The following is a 17,463-nucleotide window of genomic DNA, read 5'->3' as shown; positions in this document are numbered from 1 at the left end:
TGCTGGGAATGTAGTGTAATGTGTTTTTTAGAGCTATTTTTGCTTTAAAAAGCTGCCTTCTGTGGTCAAAAACAAGTTGACACATGGTTATACATTTAAAATCAACACAAGGTATAGAATTTAATCAAAACCATATTTATTTTATATATTTTCACAGAGACAAATATCGTATGTTACATCCATATTCTCAAATTGAATTGACTAATGTGTACACATGAAATCAAAGGAGCAAAGCATATGAAAAATGCAGAACTAATGTAAAGTACGTGTTCAACAACCTTTGTTTAAGAAACATATTATACAGTGATATTCTGATAAAGAATAAAGTACACAATATCTTGATTGACAAGTACATAAAAAGATACATTCCTTTATTTGCTTTTATTTCACAGAAAATATACCAAACAAAAAAAGGAACCAATTACAAGCAACCTAAAGTTAAAGATAACTGCAAATGAAAAAGCTAAAGTGAAGCCTTCGTCGCCCACACGGAGATGGATCTCCGCAGCTTTTCCAGAAACTTCTCATTGCTAAATGACAGATCTGCTGTTATAATGTAGGGACGACACATTCTCTTATGGTAATATTGCTCTTGGCAGGGAAGGTGACTTGCTTCTGTCCAGCTCTTACCTGAACTGCCACCGCATGAGCTAAATTTGAAAAGGAACATCAGGCAGGAATAGACAATGAGTTTCTGAATTGAGAAGGCTGTGCTGCTTGTTTATTGGCAGCAATTACCAGAAACCTTCTCTCATTATGCCAGTGTGTGTTCACTTATTTCTTTCTTAGCTGCACCACTTACATTTTTACCTACCCATATTCAAAGTGGCAACTTAACACCAAAGTGCTTCTTTGAAAAAAAAAAAAGAAGGAAAGACTGAGATTATTTACACTAATGGGTTCATGCATTTATAAGAATGAACATATTTAGAAACACTTCTAGATAAATCAGGACAGAGAGATGGCTTGTGTGGGCTTGTGTGGGAGACGTGTAGAAGGGTTAACAAAATATTCAGAGGTGACAGATTGTGGACATGCAATCACTTTTTGCTTCACAACGTGGTTTGGCCGAATTGTAAACGCCCCGGAATGACCTGCAAATGCATCACAGTTTGCTCCTAACTCAACGGTAAGACAGTTACTGTAAAACGTAGATGTATTTAACAACTCGCCACAAACTTGTTGACCATAGAACATTCAAAAGACACACGTGTACATTGCTTGACAAGGGTGAAAAGATATCAAAAAACAAACAGACCTCAGGTGCGTATACTCAAAGCGAGTGTAGTACAATCGTGAGCACATTCAGGACACACATTCATCAAGATTTTTTGTTGTTACATGTCGGTCTTGGTCAGAGACGGATCGACACGTAGAGAGAAACATTCAGAGATACACATTCCAGAGACACATTCGGATATCTTAATAAACATACAGCACATACAATCAGAGCTAGATAAACATTCTCTTCATGCAATTCAGTGAAAGCATCTGAAACATGACTGATCAGTACCTTTACGGTTTTGTTTTGTTTTGTTTTTTGTCTCTGTCACCACCTCTCTCTATATATTTCTCTCTTATTTACAGACATTCAACTTTATTTGAGGCCTCTATTGTACAAGGTAGATTCTTAGCTTGAGGTGTGTGAGCGTCAACTCAACATTTACGTGATGACGTTGCATGCAAGTGATTTCTTTTTAAGTGTCCCACCATTGCTGAAGTAATAGCACAGTGAATTGATTCGCTCAAACATTCATCCTGTGAGAGCAGGTATGACCAAACATACTGGTAAAGGTTTGAATTTTTTACTAATCACTAGTTAAGTGGCTATACAGAAGTAAAAAGCATATTGGAATATTGTACAACCATAATAAAGCTAGTGTTGATCTTTGGTCTCCAAAAATCCAATTTAGGACTTTTGACACTTAACATCTAGATTAGATATTGATTCTAAAAGAAGCCCTCGGTAAATCGAGCAGAAGACATCATAATTAAGGGCAGTTTAGGTAGGTTTCTGTACTGTAGCTGCTCTAACTTGCCTCTAACAGTGTGAATCTAGGAACTTATCAACACATAAAGGGATTTTTAAAAATTTAAGTAAGCATTTAGAAAGGGATATCTCTGTTTTATTGGATTTTACTAATTTTTCCTACATACAGAGATGCAGACAGATTCATTAATGCCTTTAACTCCTACATGTAGCTTGAAGGTGAGATGATTAGCGAGATTAGCCTAGCCTATTTTAGCTTGATTCCTGAATGTTTCTGTCAGACTAATTAGCAGCAGCTCCTATAAGTTGAGAAACATATTTTTAAAATGATACGTGAAAAAATATAGTTGCTCTTTTACAAATATAGTTGCAGCTAGCCCCATTTGTGACTCACAACTCTGTACATTACTCTGTGATTCGGTCATATAGCTTTCCCTACGCAAACATTTGGGGCGAAATTAAAAATGCTATTTTAAACTGTTAACCAGCAGCATTTTAACATTTTAATAATAACATTCAATACATTCAAAGTGCTGAGGTTACAAATGGGGCTTGGTTCCAGCTAATTGGGATGGTAATTTCGAATTCTTTAGCTTTACAACAAGGTTACTTCTTTTAGGGGAAATTCGTCTTGTTCCAATTAACATCAGCACTCAAGCAGATCGACCAATTGAGCTGAGCTAGGCTAACTTCAATACCTTCAAACTGCCTTCAAAAGACACCAAAAGACAGAAAATGCATCCATGTGTTTTCTGACTTTGATTAGTAAGTAAGAAAAAACAGTAAAACTCTCAAAAAACGAAACTATTTTTTGAAACAGTTAGTGAACACCCACATACAGCAGATGTGCGCGTGCACACACACTCACATAAAGGCTAGGTACAAAGAAAAATGTGTAGTCCTAACCAGTGGCCTCTGAACCCTGTTGTCTACGTCGTCATACGAAAATGTTCTGAAGGCAAGCATGGAAATCAGCAAAATATGGCCATGAATGAGACAGGAAGAGGAAGCATGGGTGAGGAGAGAGAAAGAGAGGTAGTAGTGGTTTCTCAAACCTTTTTCTTGTCTCCTCCTCCTCCTCCTCCCTTGCATTAGAAAACGTCTTATGGAGAGTCTAGTCCACAGATCCCTACAACTGGTCCCCCTCGGTTTTGTGGGTTACTGGCATTACGCCACTCTCAGGTTAGATTAGATCATTTCCAGACATGTGCTGTCATGTGCGCTGAGCCAGGAGTTGCTGACCCTCCCATCTGTTGACTGCTGTATCCCATCATGCCCTTGGTGTTGTAGAGATTCATGCCGGCCATGTGCTGAGTCACCTGAAGGGCCCAAAACATACACAATGCTTTATTATTAACAGCACTTTTACCACTTTTGCAAAATTGTCATAAAAAGAAAACTATGTGGGTAATATGCACACACCTGGGTAATATTCCACTGTAGCTGCTGGGCTTGATGTACTCCATACACCGGCTGCTGAGGTAACAAGGCCAAACCTCCAACCTGCTGATGTCCCATCATCCCGCTCTGCTGCTGCTGCTGCACCATCATCCCACCCTGCTGCTGTCCCATAATGCCGTTCTGTTGTGGCACCATCATTCCACTTTGCTGCTGTCCCATCATGCCTTGGGTCATGTAAGGTGGCGCCACAACACCGCTAGGCTGAGCCATGACACCCTGGGCACCCATTAAGCCATTCTGCTGTCCCATCATGCTGTTTTGTTGAACTCCAATCATGCCGCTCTGTTGCTGTCCCATCATGGCCATCTGTGATGTCATCATGGTGCCTCCCATGCCCCCTGCTTGGGCTAAGGAGTGGTATGAACCGTATGGGTGTGTTGGGTATCCCATTTGGTTCATGTACAACCCTGCTGACAACAATCACAGACACAAAGTAGTCATTTTGGCACATGGTAACCAATTAATGATGTTCATTCTCAACTCATAAACCTGATGAGTCACAGAGATATGGAGAAAACAGCATCTGAGAGAAGAGTCTTCAGTTCTCACCGTGAGTGGCCATACTGCTGGCGTGCACTGAGGGGGTGGACCCGTACAGGGAGAGAATAGAGTCCTTGGACAGTTTCTTGACAGTGCCTTCCCCTGCTTTGGCCGCCGGATCCAGGAACAGACTGAGGTTTTCAGGCACCGAGGCAGTCACTCTGCTCTGAGGCAAGGAGCTGGAAACAGGCTGGAGAGGCAGGGCAGCACGGACAGAGAGGAACAGACAGAGATGGCAGGATGCAAGGTTGCCAAAGAGGGCAAATGAAAACAGATACAGAGGTAGATTAAAAAAACATAAGAGTTCTGTGGAGAGCAGACAGTGTGCAGATTGTGAAGTGTGTTATCTCATACTGTGGTTTTTGTGGAGGAAGCAGAAGAGGGGGCTGGCAGAGAGCTGAAGAGATCCAAGGCAGAGTGTGCCAGAGCTGGATTAGACACCGCTGGGCTCTTATTACTGTCTGGAACACATCCTCCACCATTAGACACTGCAGGACTTGGAGCAGGGACATCTAGTAGATGGAGGCAAGGTTGTGATTATTTTAAGCACAACTCATCCATTTATGTACCTGTTTCTTCAACATAAAGTCTTATCATACCTCAAATTCTAAAACTGATGTTTGGTGTGCCCCCAGACAAGCAATAAGACAACGTTCTACATCGAGTCAGTTGTTGAGAGTTTAGCAAGAATTGAGATCAACTGATATTAGAAGGATACAGGTTGAAAAGTTTTGCTTTCTGGCTGCTGTGAGTTTTGGGAAAGACACTAGATGTACTAGAAACAATCCATCATGCAGCAGTCTTAGCATTATAGACTATATGTGTGTGGTTGTGTGTGTGCCATAGAATACCTAATCCAAGCAGGTCCGTAACAGACTGAGAATCTGTCTTCGGGCTGACGTCTTTTTTCTGTCATAACAAAAAAGTCGATACAATTAATGCCACACGTATTCCTTGACGAATCCAAAATCCTTTTCCTCCAGGCTCCCGCAGTGATGAAATTATAATCTTCCTACTCTAATAAGAAAAGGTTAAGTTACTCCACAAACAATTTAAGGACAGGATGAGGTCAGTCCTTCTACATTAATGTCTTGATACAAGCAGTATGAACACGCTACAGTATGATGTACTTACCAGTTTCATTTTCTCAAACACAACTGGTTCCTTGGGTATGTTGTCACAGCTCTTTTCTTTCTACACAGAGAAAACAAATAGTTATTCACTCTCTCTCCAAGTTATTTCTAGCCAATGCTGGGACTGAATCCTTTTTATCTGTTGTTCTGCAGACTCACCCTCAGCATCTGGATGTCAATGACCTTATCCATGTACTTCTTCTTATCATACTTGTCCCTGATGAAGATCTCTGCTGACTGGTCTGTCTCAGGCCGTTGGAAGCACTCAGGTAGGAATGCTTCATAGAGACGTTTGGCCTTGGCATTTCCCATCTCCTGAACACACTGAGGACAAACCATTTTCACAGTGTTAGTCAGTTTAGTAGAGAAAAGATACAATATCCCAGGAAGTATTCCTGTTGTTTTGTCAGTAATACAAAAAGAGGTGGAATCCTGATAATGATATGATAAAAAATACTCAATGGTTAATTAGGAGTTCCTTAAGGAAAAAGGCTGGGAACCACTGCTTTAAAGCATGTGTCATTATAGGATTGGGATTTGCTGGTGTGATGTTTGACAGTCCAAGTATATTATACATAAATCTAGTCATCTTATCATCTTATATTGTGTATATCACACATCAACACCAAGCCAAGGAAGCCCCTGTCCATATTGATGCTTGTGTCTGCAACCTCTGACCTGGACCTGCTCCTGTGTCCACTGGTCCAGGTTGACAGACTTGACCTTGGAGATGTGGACCCCAAGGTTACGATGAATACCAGCACATCGGATACAGATGAAGATGCCCAAATTCCAGGATGCCCATCTCGGACCTGACAGAACGGAGACAGAAGAAGGAGAGTTGTTGCAGCATTAAGGCCAATAAAATAACTGGGGTGATGAAACTAAAAACTAAGAGAGAAGACTGAGAGTGAATCTAAAGGTATAATAGAGAAGTGGAGTAAGTGGAAGAGAAGACTGTGTGATGAGACTGAAGAATGATGAGAAAAAGTCTGATTAATTTTAGTCCAATTATAGAGAGACAAGCCTGAGACCTCAATTATGAGTTTGAATTCAGCAGGGAACACATCTAATCCTGTGTAAGTCATGTGGTGTCCTGACACATAATAGGATCCAATAGGAGGGTTAGCCTATATAACTGAGACTGAGAGGAGAGAAGCGGAGTGGAGAGTCACTCTAACACACGCACTCAGAGCCTGGATACCTGCAGGGATGATTACTCATTTGGTCATGAGCCTGTGTGTGTGGGCGCATGGTTTTCTGCGTGGGCCATTTTGTCCATCTTATTGTCATATGTGTCTTAATGGATGTATTTGAGTGTCCCATGTTCACCCCCATGCTGAATAGGTTTAAGCTTGATATAGTGTGTATGCCTCTGTGTATCTTCCTTCTATCTGCAGAGCTATCATGATCCTTCCCTGAACAGGCAACTCTGGGAGAGGGGAAATAAAAACAACAGTCAGGCTATTTTTTCTGCTCAAATTATGCAACCGTCCTCTTCAGAGAATACAGTTAGCTTCAAAGAGAATACTGGTGCTTGGCGCCACTCTCTCCCTACATCCCTCTCTCCTCTTGCCCCTCCTCCTCCCCTCTTCCCGCTTCCCCCTCCCTCGCTCACTCCAGTTGGCTGAACCACTCTGCCTCTGTCTCCACCTCTCCACTCATCTCCATTATGAATCCTTGCTTGCAACCTTGTGAGAAGCTGTTGCACTGTGGCATTTACACCACTAGATGGAAGAGCAGCTTTCGATTTGAATTTCACATTGGACTTCTCCTGTAAGCCTAAGTCCCAGTGCAGTGTTTAAGAAAGGCCATTCTATGCAAATGAAAGAGGAAGTTGACTTTTCAGAAGAGAAAACATGCAAAACCTTCCTCTTTACCGCAGCTACGGAAACACTGCGTCTGGGTTCAGAGTCAAATAATAGCCCCTTGTCTTGGTTGCATCCTGAACTGAGCTAAAAGAAGCTGTTATTCTGTGTGCATCATTGGGAAGCAATCATAAGACTGGATCTGATGCTTCATGTGGGTCTGGATTGTACAGTTTTTAAATTGGGAAAGGCACAGGCACAGACTGAAGCAAAAATACAATCAACAGTACAGACAGCAAACCAGAAAGCATAAACATAGGGTCACCAGACTGACAGTGTATGTCCATTATCCTGACCGTCTGGCTGCAGCATTAGCTGTCATGCTGGCTAATAATAGTAAATTACTCTGCAAAGCCTGCTTAACCACTGTAAACACTGGCACTGACACAGAGAAAGAAGGAGATTGTCAATTGTGTGGAACTCCCTGAACACAGGAATTAGTTTGTCCTCTTCATCCTTATTCTAATGCTCCCTCTGTGTTTTGGCCACCAATTCTTATCTCTTTCATTCACTACCACCGCCTTCCTCCTCTTCTCCCCTGTCCATCCATATCTCTCTCACACAGTTCTAATTCTCCCTTTCTATTACATTCTCCACCCTTACTTTCTGGGCTTTCGCCCAGTTGCAGCCACCGTTGTGTTTGTTTGCGTTTCCATTGTACTGATTTTCTCTCTTTTTAGTCATACTAGTGATAATCTGTATAAACAGATATCTGCATATGAATGCAGAATCTGTAGGCAAGGGACAAGATTTTGGGATTGAAAGTGTTCTGGCTTACATTAACGTTCTGGCGATTTCTACAGGAACATGCTTTGGTTGCATGCAGGTAAACAGTTTGTGTAGGGAGTGAAAGAGGCGGAATGCATTGGCCAAAATGTCGTCTGGACCTAAAATGCCTACAAAACGTATGATTGTTTGTTTGGTTTTAAACTGTTAACTGAGTGTAAACTGGCTACTTGTGAAACAATCCAGTCGTAGACATTGTCTCTCAACTCCAACTCCATTTATGCATCTCAAGTTGCCAATCAGACTGTAAACAATGACTGGCACGCAGAAGAGGAAGTCTTGGCTTGGATATCCGCTGGCTACACCGGAAGCCCTGAAAGATTGGCCATTGCCCCCACAGGCTAAATTGTCAGAAAATAGCCAATGGGTTCAAGAGATTGTACCAGTGATGGCAATTTCGGTCTTGGTATGTCCACCACTTTGGTCCTGACTGAAATATCTCATCAATTATTTGTTGGATAGTCATGAAATTTGACAGACATTCATGGCTTCCAGTGGATGGGACCTTACAACATTGGTGATCCTCTGACTTTTCGTCTAGAGTCACCAGCAGGACAAAGTTTTCACTTATCCAGTGAAATATCTCAACATCTACTTGATGGCCTCGACAGACATTCATGGTTATCAGAGGATGTATCCTACTGACTTTGGGGACCCCTGACTTTTACTTTAGCGCCAGGTCTAATAGGTCTAATCTACTTGTAGCAGGGTATTTTGGATGTTTGGAGTCCTGATGTTCAAGTGTGTTAAGTAGCATGTCGACCAAGTGAGTCCAAGAGGAGAAAGGTGGACAGAGCGGAAGGTTAGCCCTGCCTGAGATGTTTTTACATGGTAGACATGTAAAGTGAATCACACCTGTGCACTGCACCACAGCAACCTCTTTGGTGGCAATCAATGCAGTGCTTGAAAAAAGTGCCTATATACAGTATGTTTGTCCAGAAACAAAGCACACCTCCAGGTACTTTGAACAGATATAGCAGGAAGAGAGTAGGAGGAATAGATGTCTAAAATGGGAATGAAAAATTGAACAAAACAATCTTTACAAATCAAATTCTCTGTATTACAGGGTTTGCAATGCAGTGTGCATTTCTACAGTGTTGAGTAAGCTTCCTCTTTACTTTTTTGTCATCATAGAACAAATACCAACACCTCTTATGAGGTATAATTAAATACTCCCAAGTTTAACTGATAAATCTGTCCTCAGTTTTTAGAGGGCAAACTACCCAAAAGCAGAGGGTTTGCATAGGCGATTGATGAATCATCCTGGCAAAAAAATGACTGTGGTTGTGGTTGTCAAACATGCAGCTTGAAGCACATCAGGGGAGGAGAAGGCAGAGCCAGGGCCAGAGCCAAATACAGAGACAAACAAGATGGGATTTTTATAGTCATCAAATGGTGGACTTTAGCTGTTTGATGTCCTGCTGGGATGTACAGGGGGTATGACGAGCAGGGAGCGCAAACACAGATCTATAATGAACCTCTCTGTCACTCACCTGCGCACACATATTCATTGTATTATAGCACTTGTGAGGACCTTTACTGACTACATTCGATCTCTTACTCCTTACCCTCAACATATCTATCTCATACACGTCTAATATATATATAGATAGATAGATAGATAGATAGATAGATAGATAGATAGATAGATAGATGGATCTGGGCAGTCATTGATTTCCATTAATTTTCATGTGGTATAGAATTCAATTAGGAGACTCGCAAAATATGTTGAGGTGAAACCCTCTGAGACAAATTTTATGTTATCATTGTGTAGTAAAACTGTTCATGTCATTTATGTGTTAATTGATTTGAAAAGTATGTACTACAATACCTCAATGTGAATGTTAAAAAAACTAATGTGCTGGATTAAACAATTCAAACAAGTTTCAAGAGCCTGCTAGTAGATTTTCATGGCATATTGAAATCAATGGCCGCCTGGAAGGTAACCTTATCACTTATCAAACTTTTGAGGATATTTGCTCATCCTAAATATGGAAATAGAGCATGATGCATTAACAAGCACAAACACAACAGCGTTGTCTTAGATGGTTGGATTTTTTCTACAGTAGTTTGTTATTTACAGTAGGATGTTTGTTAGACAGTAGTCTGGCCAGAGAAAGCGTGGCTTTAAAGGGATAGTTCGGATTTTTTGAAGTGGGGACCTATGAGGTAGTTATTCATAGTCAGTGTACTACCTGCAGTAGATTTGGGTCAGCACCCCCACCAGTTTGGAGAAGCAGGCAGGAGTACCGGCACGGAAGTTAAGCACTGTACTGCTATGGATAGGGCCAGCAGCAAAACGTATTTTAGCCACCCTAAAAAAATCAATTGTATACCATATTTAGAATATTTTTGCCACTTTATCTTGCTGTCAGACAGCCCTTTACTTTGGCACTACATTTTCTCAACTGTAGAACTTCCATATTCCATGCATGCCACACACTGTATTACCGCAGATCAGCTGTTTGGGTCAGAAAGTGCTACTGTGGCATAATACAGAAAATATAATGCCAAAGGAAAGGTCAGTCTGATGGCAAGGTAAAGCAAAAATATTGTAAATATAGCGAACACTTAAACTGATATTGCTTTTTTTTAGGTGGCTAAAATACATTTTGCTGCTGGCCCCGTCTACAGCAGTACATTGCTTAGCTTTCATGCTGGTTCTCCTGCCTGCTTCTCCAAACTGGAGGGGTGTCGATCCTCATCTACTGCAGGTAGTACACTGACTATGGATAACTACCTCATACAACCCCACTTCAAAAAATCCAAACCATCCCTTAAAAGATGCTGCCTGGAAAAAGTGAACAAGTGAACAAGGTTTTTCGTGTTTTTGGAGCCAATCGTATTGCTTTGAGTTGCTTCGAGTTGCTATGACTATTCATTCTCTTTGTGGTTTGAAGGTCTGGGAAAATTAGCTATTCAGACACTTCCAACAACTCAACTCAGTGTGGTACGTCACACTTATACCAACAGAGCCCCTGAGTATCTCAAAGACTTCCTTCATAGGGTTGGGGAACATCATGCCCATGAGACTTGTGCTTGCAGAGGTTCAACCCTGACATGGGTACCTCTGTGGTGCCAGCATATAGATATGAGTTACTTTTCTGTATTAAAAAAATAAAACATTTTAGAGAGGTGAAATTCTGGTTTATGGAAAATTTGTCAGTGTAAACAGTGTAACTTGATATATATATATATATATATATATATATATATATATATATATATATATATTTATGTTTGACTTGGAGTGACTGTATTGGTAATGATATAGGTAATTGTGTTGGTTTGTTTGACAGTATGATGTCCTCTTGCAATCTGTACTCCCGCATCTTTGCTATATTAACATCAGAAACACTTTGGAAATAAGTCTTGGATTTAATTGTGCCATCCTCTCCCTTCCCAGGGGTGCTTTTTCTCATACACACCTGTGGTGACACACAAATACATTTGCACATGTCACACAAATACATTTATTCATGCACACACGTGCACGAAAGGGGGCATATGGCTCATTAGCCTATATCCCACAAGGATAAATGGTGCTCTCTGCATGCACCCAGTTAATCCCACAGAGCCTCAGTCATCATTGGATCCTATGCCCTCCTACACCACCACACAAACACACACTCACATACGCACACACTCGTCCTCCACTTCCATTACCCAGCCCCTCAGCACCTAAACCCATCCAGAAACCCCGGAGCCACCAAGTGACCCAGTCCCAGTCTAAGCTAAGCAGATGGACCCCAATAGATAATTTACTAATACACCCCCACCATCTGTGTCACAATGTGAGGAGCACGACTATGATCCTGCAGGTGAGTCATTGAGGTTGAATGGGTTATACATCAAAGGATGAGTAAGACACTCACAATCACTGTAAGCTTCAAAATCTGGTTCTTGTCAAATTTGCTTTTATGCTTCATTTGATCCTATTACTGTTGTTATTGTTGTACCTTCTGCAGTTATTATAGTATTATTTATGTAATGCTGGAATTGTGTGTTTGCATGGCTGTTAGAGCACATTGTAATCTGTAAACGAGTGCAATACAAATCTTTTATTATAACGATTATTCACTGCAATCCATAAACAAGAGAGATAAGAAAAACAAGAAAAACACAACCATTTTTCACTTGAAGGCTACTGTTGGTGTAATATATAACACAACACTTGCTGAAATAACCGCAAACTTTGTGAAAGCAAGTTGTTTTGACTCAATGGTCATTTTTGAGACTGTGCTGTCGCAATTTATTGCAAGCTGTTTCTGGTATTTTGTCAACTTCCTGTACAATGGTGAGGCAATTTCCGTGTAACTTTGGCATAACAGATAATCCAAGCCTTGGCAAACTATTAAAATGTCTTGTGTGTTTGACATTATCATATTTTTTGTGTTTTTCTATTACCCATAGTTCTACAATGTTGGATTACCAACCAGGGTAGACTGCCTGCGGGCCCCAGACTGTCCCCCAAAAACCCAGGGTTTATAGTAACTTGATTAATTCTAACTTTGTTTGGGAATATGGGCACCAATGACATGATACAGGCCTAAAGAGGTTCAGGCATTGGTCTACAGAGGTACCATATATCAAAATGTATTTTTAAGACAGTATTTCAGCTGATACTCTACTTGCATGTTGCAAACACTGAACAGAGAGTTAGAGGAACAAGGGTTTTAACCGGGGTCCAGAAGCTTACTTTTGCCCAGGGAATTAATACGGCCATGGCAGCTCATTAGAGAAGCATACAAACTTAAATACGCAGTAAACATTACTATTGTGCCACCCTCTCCTTGGCACTGTGTGATTCTGGACACAAACATCCAATCACCTCCTTGTTTCAATGAAAATCCCTGCTGGCTTCTGATTGGATAAGATTAAGGAGTGTTAAGGGAGGGGGGGTGCTGGGTGGTGATGGTGGTGATGGTGGTGGTGGTGGTAAAGGGATAAGGCATGACATCGCCAGGTGATATCTCCATGGCAACCTGGGCCTGGTGTATACGTAAACACAAGTACAATAGAGACAATAAAGGAGGTAGGCTTTTATGCAAGCGCAAACACACACACACACACACACATACACAAACACACACACACACACACACATGCAAACACACAGCCCCTTGAGACTGAAGCTAGAGGTAGAAGTGTTGACTACATTATGCACCTGTCTCAGCCTCCCTCAGTCATCTCTTCATTATTTCCTGTTATTAAGGATGTACAGTAGAAGTGTCACATTGTGAGGAAGTGATGAAAAAACAAACATATATATAATACGTCATGTGGTACAGAGGAAAAGAGACAAAGAGAAAGACAGGAAGTTGGGTCAAAAAGCAGAGATATTGTTAGATTGCTGTGATATCTGTACAGTAAACACTGATATGGATTGCCTGATAGCTCTGTTCGTGTGTTTCCATATGTTTTCACGTGCTGTTGTGAGCACACTCTTAGCCACATACATCTAGCCACTTCCTCTTCAATCACCCAGAGGGAGGGAGGTGATAAATGCACAGTGATCTATGTCAAAGCAAACAAGATTACATCAAACTGCCATATGGCCAAAAGCCTGATTTGAGAGAAGGGAAAGGGAGGGAACGGATGTGTTTGAGGAGTGCACGTGTGTATGTGTGCACGTGTGTGGTTTAGTGTGTATGCTTGTTATCCAATGCACAGAAGAGTAACACTTACAGATTCAAGATAAATGTGCTACTCAGGAAGGAGGTAAAATACCTTTCTAAGCATCAACTGAGATTACAGTATAGTGACAGTCTGTTCAGTAGCACAGTTACATGAAAAAAGGTGGGAAATCAGACTGATGTCACCTCTCCATCAGTATATTACAGCATGTAGTTAAATAATAAATGCAGAACATCCTTTTCCACATATTTAACAGAAAAAAGCTTACAATTATAGTAATAAACTAAATAATTTTAAAGCAGGTTCAGCATCCTTAACATATGTGTGTATGTGTGTGTGTGTGTGTGTGTGTGTGTGTGTGTGTGTGTGTGTGTGTGTGTGTGTGTGTGTGGTTGCTATTTTCTCCCCTAACTCCTAATCTCATCTGTAGTCTAATGAGACCAGTTTGTTGCACAGTCAAGTCACGCCAATCCAAAAAGCAATGCAAAGGCATGCTGGATGATTGCTTGTGTTTGAGTGTGTGAGAAAGAGAAAAGAGACAGGTTAGTGAGATGTGAGAAGTATCATATCAAAGAGAGCTTGTTCTTAACAAAAATCTGACTTGAATTATTTCAATGCCCTTTCACTTCCTGCATGTCACTGACTTGGACCAGAAAATGCCAAAATCGTGTCTTAATATTTATTTTCTTTGCATTTGTTGACTGCAGTTTAATAGTCATGCCTTCAGAAATGCTGCAAGAGCCTGATCACACAGTGCTTTTTGAAATGAACTTCTGAACAGTCACAAGTGCCAGAAGAGTCTTTTTATATCTTATTAAAAGACCATCCAAAGGCCGTGGACTGCAACAAAACCTTGTATTGTAAAACGAAGCATTCAGGGTGTTCTGGTGTCTCCAGCACGAATCCAACCAGGATGTTGTCATCATATGTCATTTCCCTCTTCCTCTATCTTTCTCCTTATCTCTCTGATCACTCTCTACTGTGAACTGTCAAATTTATGCAAAATAATAGGTGGTTTCTGTCCAATACGTGCATATACAGTATGTGTTTAAGACAAGATTTCATGTAACTTCATATCACCTCTAATAGGGAAGTTTTGTGTTTAAACAGGAAAATTAAGCAGGGAACACACAAGACCTCAGGTGCAGATAACGTATGTCTGCATTGAACTGTCACATTATTTAAACTAAGCTTGACATTCATTTTTGGCTCACTAGACATTGTGGCAAATGGATTTCAGATTTTTCATGAGCTAAAACTTAACTTTTTTTGGTGAAATCAATTTAAGACCAAGGTATTCTTTGAGTTTGTATCAGTTATGTTACACAAGGATGCCTGTCCAAAGGCAAATAATGCGCTCTTCATCTGTATTGACAATTGTTTTCTTTTTCACCAACCACCTGACCTGTGCACTGTCTCTTATTAAATATTTGTGATGCTAGCATCAGCACCCAAGATCCCCCTTTGGCAGGTAAATACAGACAAAAGAGATACAGAAATGCAGCACCAGATTTATAAAAGAACAGACAGAAGACCTGGATCGTGATGGCCTTCATCCAAATTGAATTTAAAGCATAGACTGAGTGGTAGCATTGAGACTAAGGTCACTTACTGGAGGTAAGAAAAAAAATCTGTCTGCTGTCTACCTATCTGAGTGTAATCCTGTGCACACGTGTTTGTACCACACATTAGAAATGTTTGACACACTCTGCTACATGAATCCAGTGAAAAGCTAACATAGCTTATTGATTTCAATGCTTTCAATACTCAATATCTTTTCACTGTGTCTGTCTATCCAGCAGCAAACTGAAATATGAACCTGAACGCAGCGTCTACCACAGAATACGCTGCACTTCCTGTTAAAAATGGAAAGCTGCTTACTCATTCATAAAGTTTTCATAAGGAATCCTAAGGGCGTCCCCCTGCATGACAGCCTGCAGTGATTTGCATGCAGGGCCTTCACTCCCACTTGAGAATGTACGACTGAGGTGGGAGCGGTGCCCATCATGTGGAAGTGGAAACTGAGGGAGATGCAGCTGCCCCGTTGAATCATTTCTCGGACGACATTATGGCGTCACGAGGCCAATCTCATCACTCTCGACACCAGTAGTGCCATTCAATTACATCAGCATGAAATCTAGCATAGGACACTGGAAAGCTGCCCTCTCCTTGGATGCACTATTAAAGATACTGGCATCAAATGGGCTGATACATAAACAAGATAATGTTTAAAATACATCTTTTGCTACTAAAATCACACATAACCTGCAAGAAAGCAAATGATTTTGTAGGAAGAAACATATGACAAGTCTCTGATGAAGACAATTACTGTCAGTAGAGACTGTGACTTGTTGAGTGACTCCTGAGATTTGTCTCCAGGGATTCAAAACTGCTTGTCAAGTGTTTATCTGTGTGCAGACCTGTTGTATAAATGCACACACACATATTTATATAAATTTGTTTTTAGCATTTAGCCTTCAATATTGTCACCCTCCCACTCGAATCATTCTTGGTCTATTTGTGAGCAAAACAGCAGTGTTTACCCACCAGTATGGCAAAACTGGTTCAGCAAATAGCTGATGACATAATTCAAGGCCTCTTGTCAAGGCTACAAACAGACTGAGGGGTCACTTCTCATGGACACACATATTTATCTAGTTCTAGATAAAAAAGATATCAGATTTATAACAGATTTTAGGGATAGGGGTTGCTGAAGGATAATATACGAACATCCCAAGATATTTAAAAAAAAACCCCATGAAGGACAGTACAGAATGATGTCACAACAGCCTCAATTAGTCTCAACTCAATCAATCTTAAACTACCACTCATTACTGGACACCGTAGACTTGCAGTAGCTCCCTTTAAGACCATTACAATGTGATAATATTGTAGTGGCTTGTTGTTAAGAATTAAGCTGCCCCGTGTCACCTTCTGCACTGCAGGAACAGTCTGTTCAGGGTGACTCAAAGTCAGAACAGGTGTCTCAATGCCTGGTGTGGTTTCCAAACTAGTGTTCAGGAAGCCTTAGGAGGTCTTGCAGTGTCCTAAGAGTTGCATTAATTGTCACTATTAATTACATTCACTAATTTTATCCTGAAACATGGTTGTTCAATTACCATTTCTACATACATATAGATAAAAACCTTAAACACTTGTGGCCCTAGCTCCCTTGGATAACCTCTTACTTGTTGGAACTTGGCATGATGTAGCTGCATGCCATGCTCCAGCCTTGTGAGGATGTGGCCCCCGTGTCTTGCACCATAGTACAACGTAATTGGTCGAGGGATGATGAATGCAACGCCGCATTTTCTATCGTAGTAAACGAAAGAGAGGGAGAGAGAGAGAGGGTCGACTCATGCGCTGACCATTGGGAGGCTGTGCTCCATCAACAGACACCGACACAGGACAATCACCTACCTTTCGATTCGCAGTCAGCGCAGAATTTATTCTCCTCCAGCGCTAATAAAGAGTTGAGGACAGTCTGGTATCTGTCAACGTCTTTCACAGATTTGCCCGTCATCATCGCACTTGTTCACCTCCTCCACAGCCCCTTACAGTCCGTGCCGGCTATTGTCAAAAAGCCTCTTTATTTGACAAAAAAAATGAAAGCGGTGTGTGCAGACACGATGCGCTCCGTCCCTCTCTTCTTCCTCCTCCTCGTTGTACAGCGAGCCGAGTTTGTTTCACCGCGATGGGATGATTGTCTCTCAACCAACCAGCATGCGGGATGTGCCAATAACCTAATCAAGACGTAACGTGTAGGGAAAACATGTGATACAAGGATTGGATCTGAGATGAAATATCGACTTTAAAGCGCATCTGTAACCTATCTCTGAGTCCTCTCCTGCTCTCAGACTGTCCCCCCCGTCTCTCTCTCTCTCTCTCTCTCTCTCTCTATCTGTCTCTCTCTCTCTCATACACACACACACACACACACACACACACACACACACACACACACACACACACACACACTTCAAACAGTGATGTTAAAAAACACTGATGCCAAAATATGATTAGTCACCACAGTAATATATATATATCT

The 17,463-nt window shown here is 41.1% G+C and overlaps 1 protein-coding gene across 2 annotated transcripts; it reads right to left on the bottom strand.

The window, feature by feature from the left end:
• Positions 1–114: 114 nt before the first annotated feature.
• On the bottom strand, positions 115–17,306 carry smap2 (small ArfGAP2). Of its 2 annotated transcripts, none has more exons than XM_044336413.1 (9): positions 16,836–17,306; positions 5,803–5,936; positions 5,284–5,448; positions 5,126–5,185; positions 4,843–4,900; positions 4,346–4,503; positions 4,001–4,181; positions 3,413–3,858; positions 115–3,309 (listed from the first exon to the last, which is right to left on the bottom strand). In XM_044336413.1, exons 1-9 carry the CDS (start codon positions 16,939–16,941, stop codon positions 3,184–3,186), a joined length of 1,434 nt encoding a protein of 477 aa, XP_044192348.1. In that variant the 5' UTR covers positions 16,942–17,306; the 3' UTR covers positions 115–3,183. The 2 variants fall into 2 exon arrangements, with proteins under 2 accessions (XP_044192348.1, XP_044192347.1); XM_044336412.1 differs by lacking the exon at positions 16,836–17,306 and adding an exon at positions 16,604–16,739.
• Between the last annotated feature and the right edge of the window lie 157 nt (positions 17,307–17,463).

Source organism: Thunnus albacares, chromosome 19, assembly GCF_914725855.1.
Source record: "Thunnus albacares chromosome 19, fThuAlb1.1, whole genome shotgun sequence".
Classification (NCBI taxonomy): domain Eukaryota; kingdom Metazoa; phylum Chordata; class Actinopteri; order Scombriformes; family Scombridae; genus Thunnus; species Thunnus albacares.
Note: the sequence above shows the minus strand (reverse complement) of the source record. Positions and strands in the feature narration are given on the sequence as shown.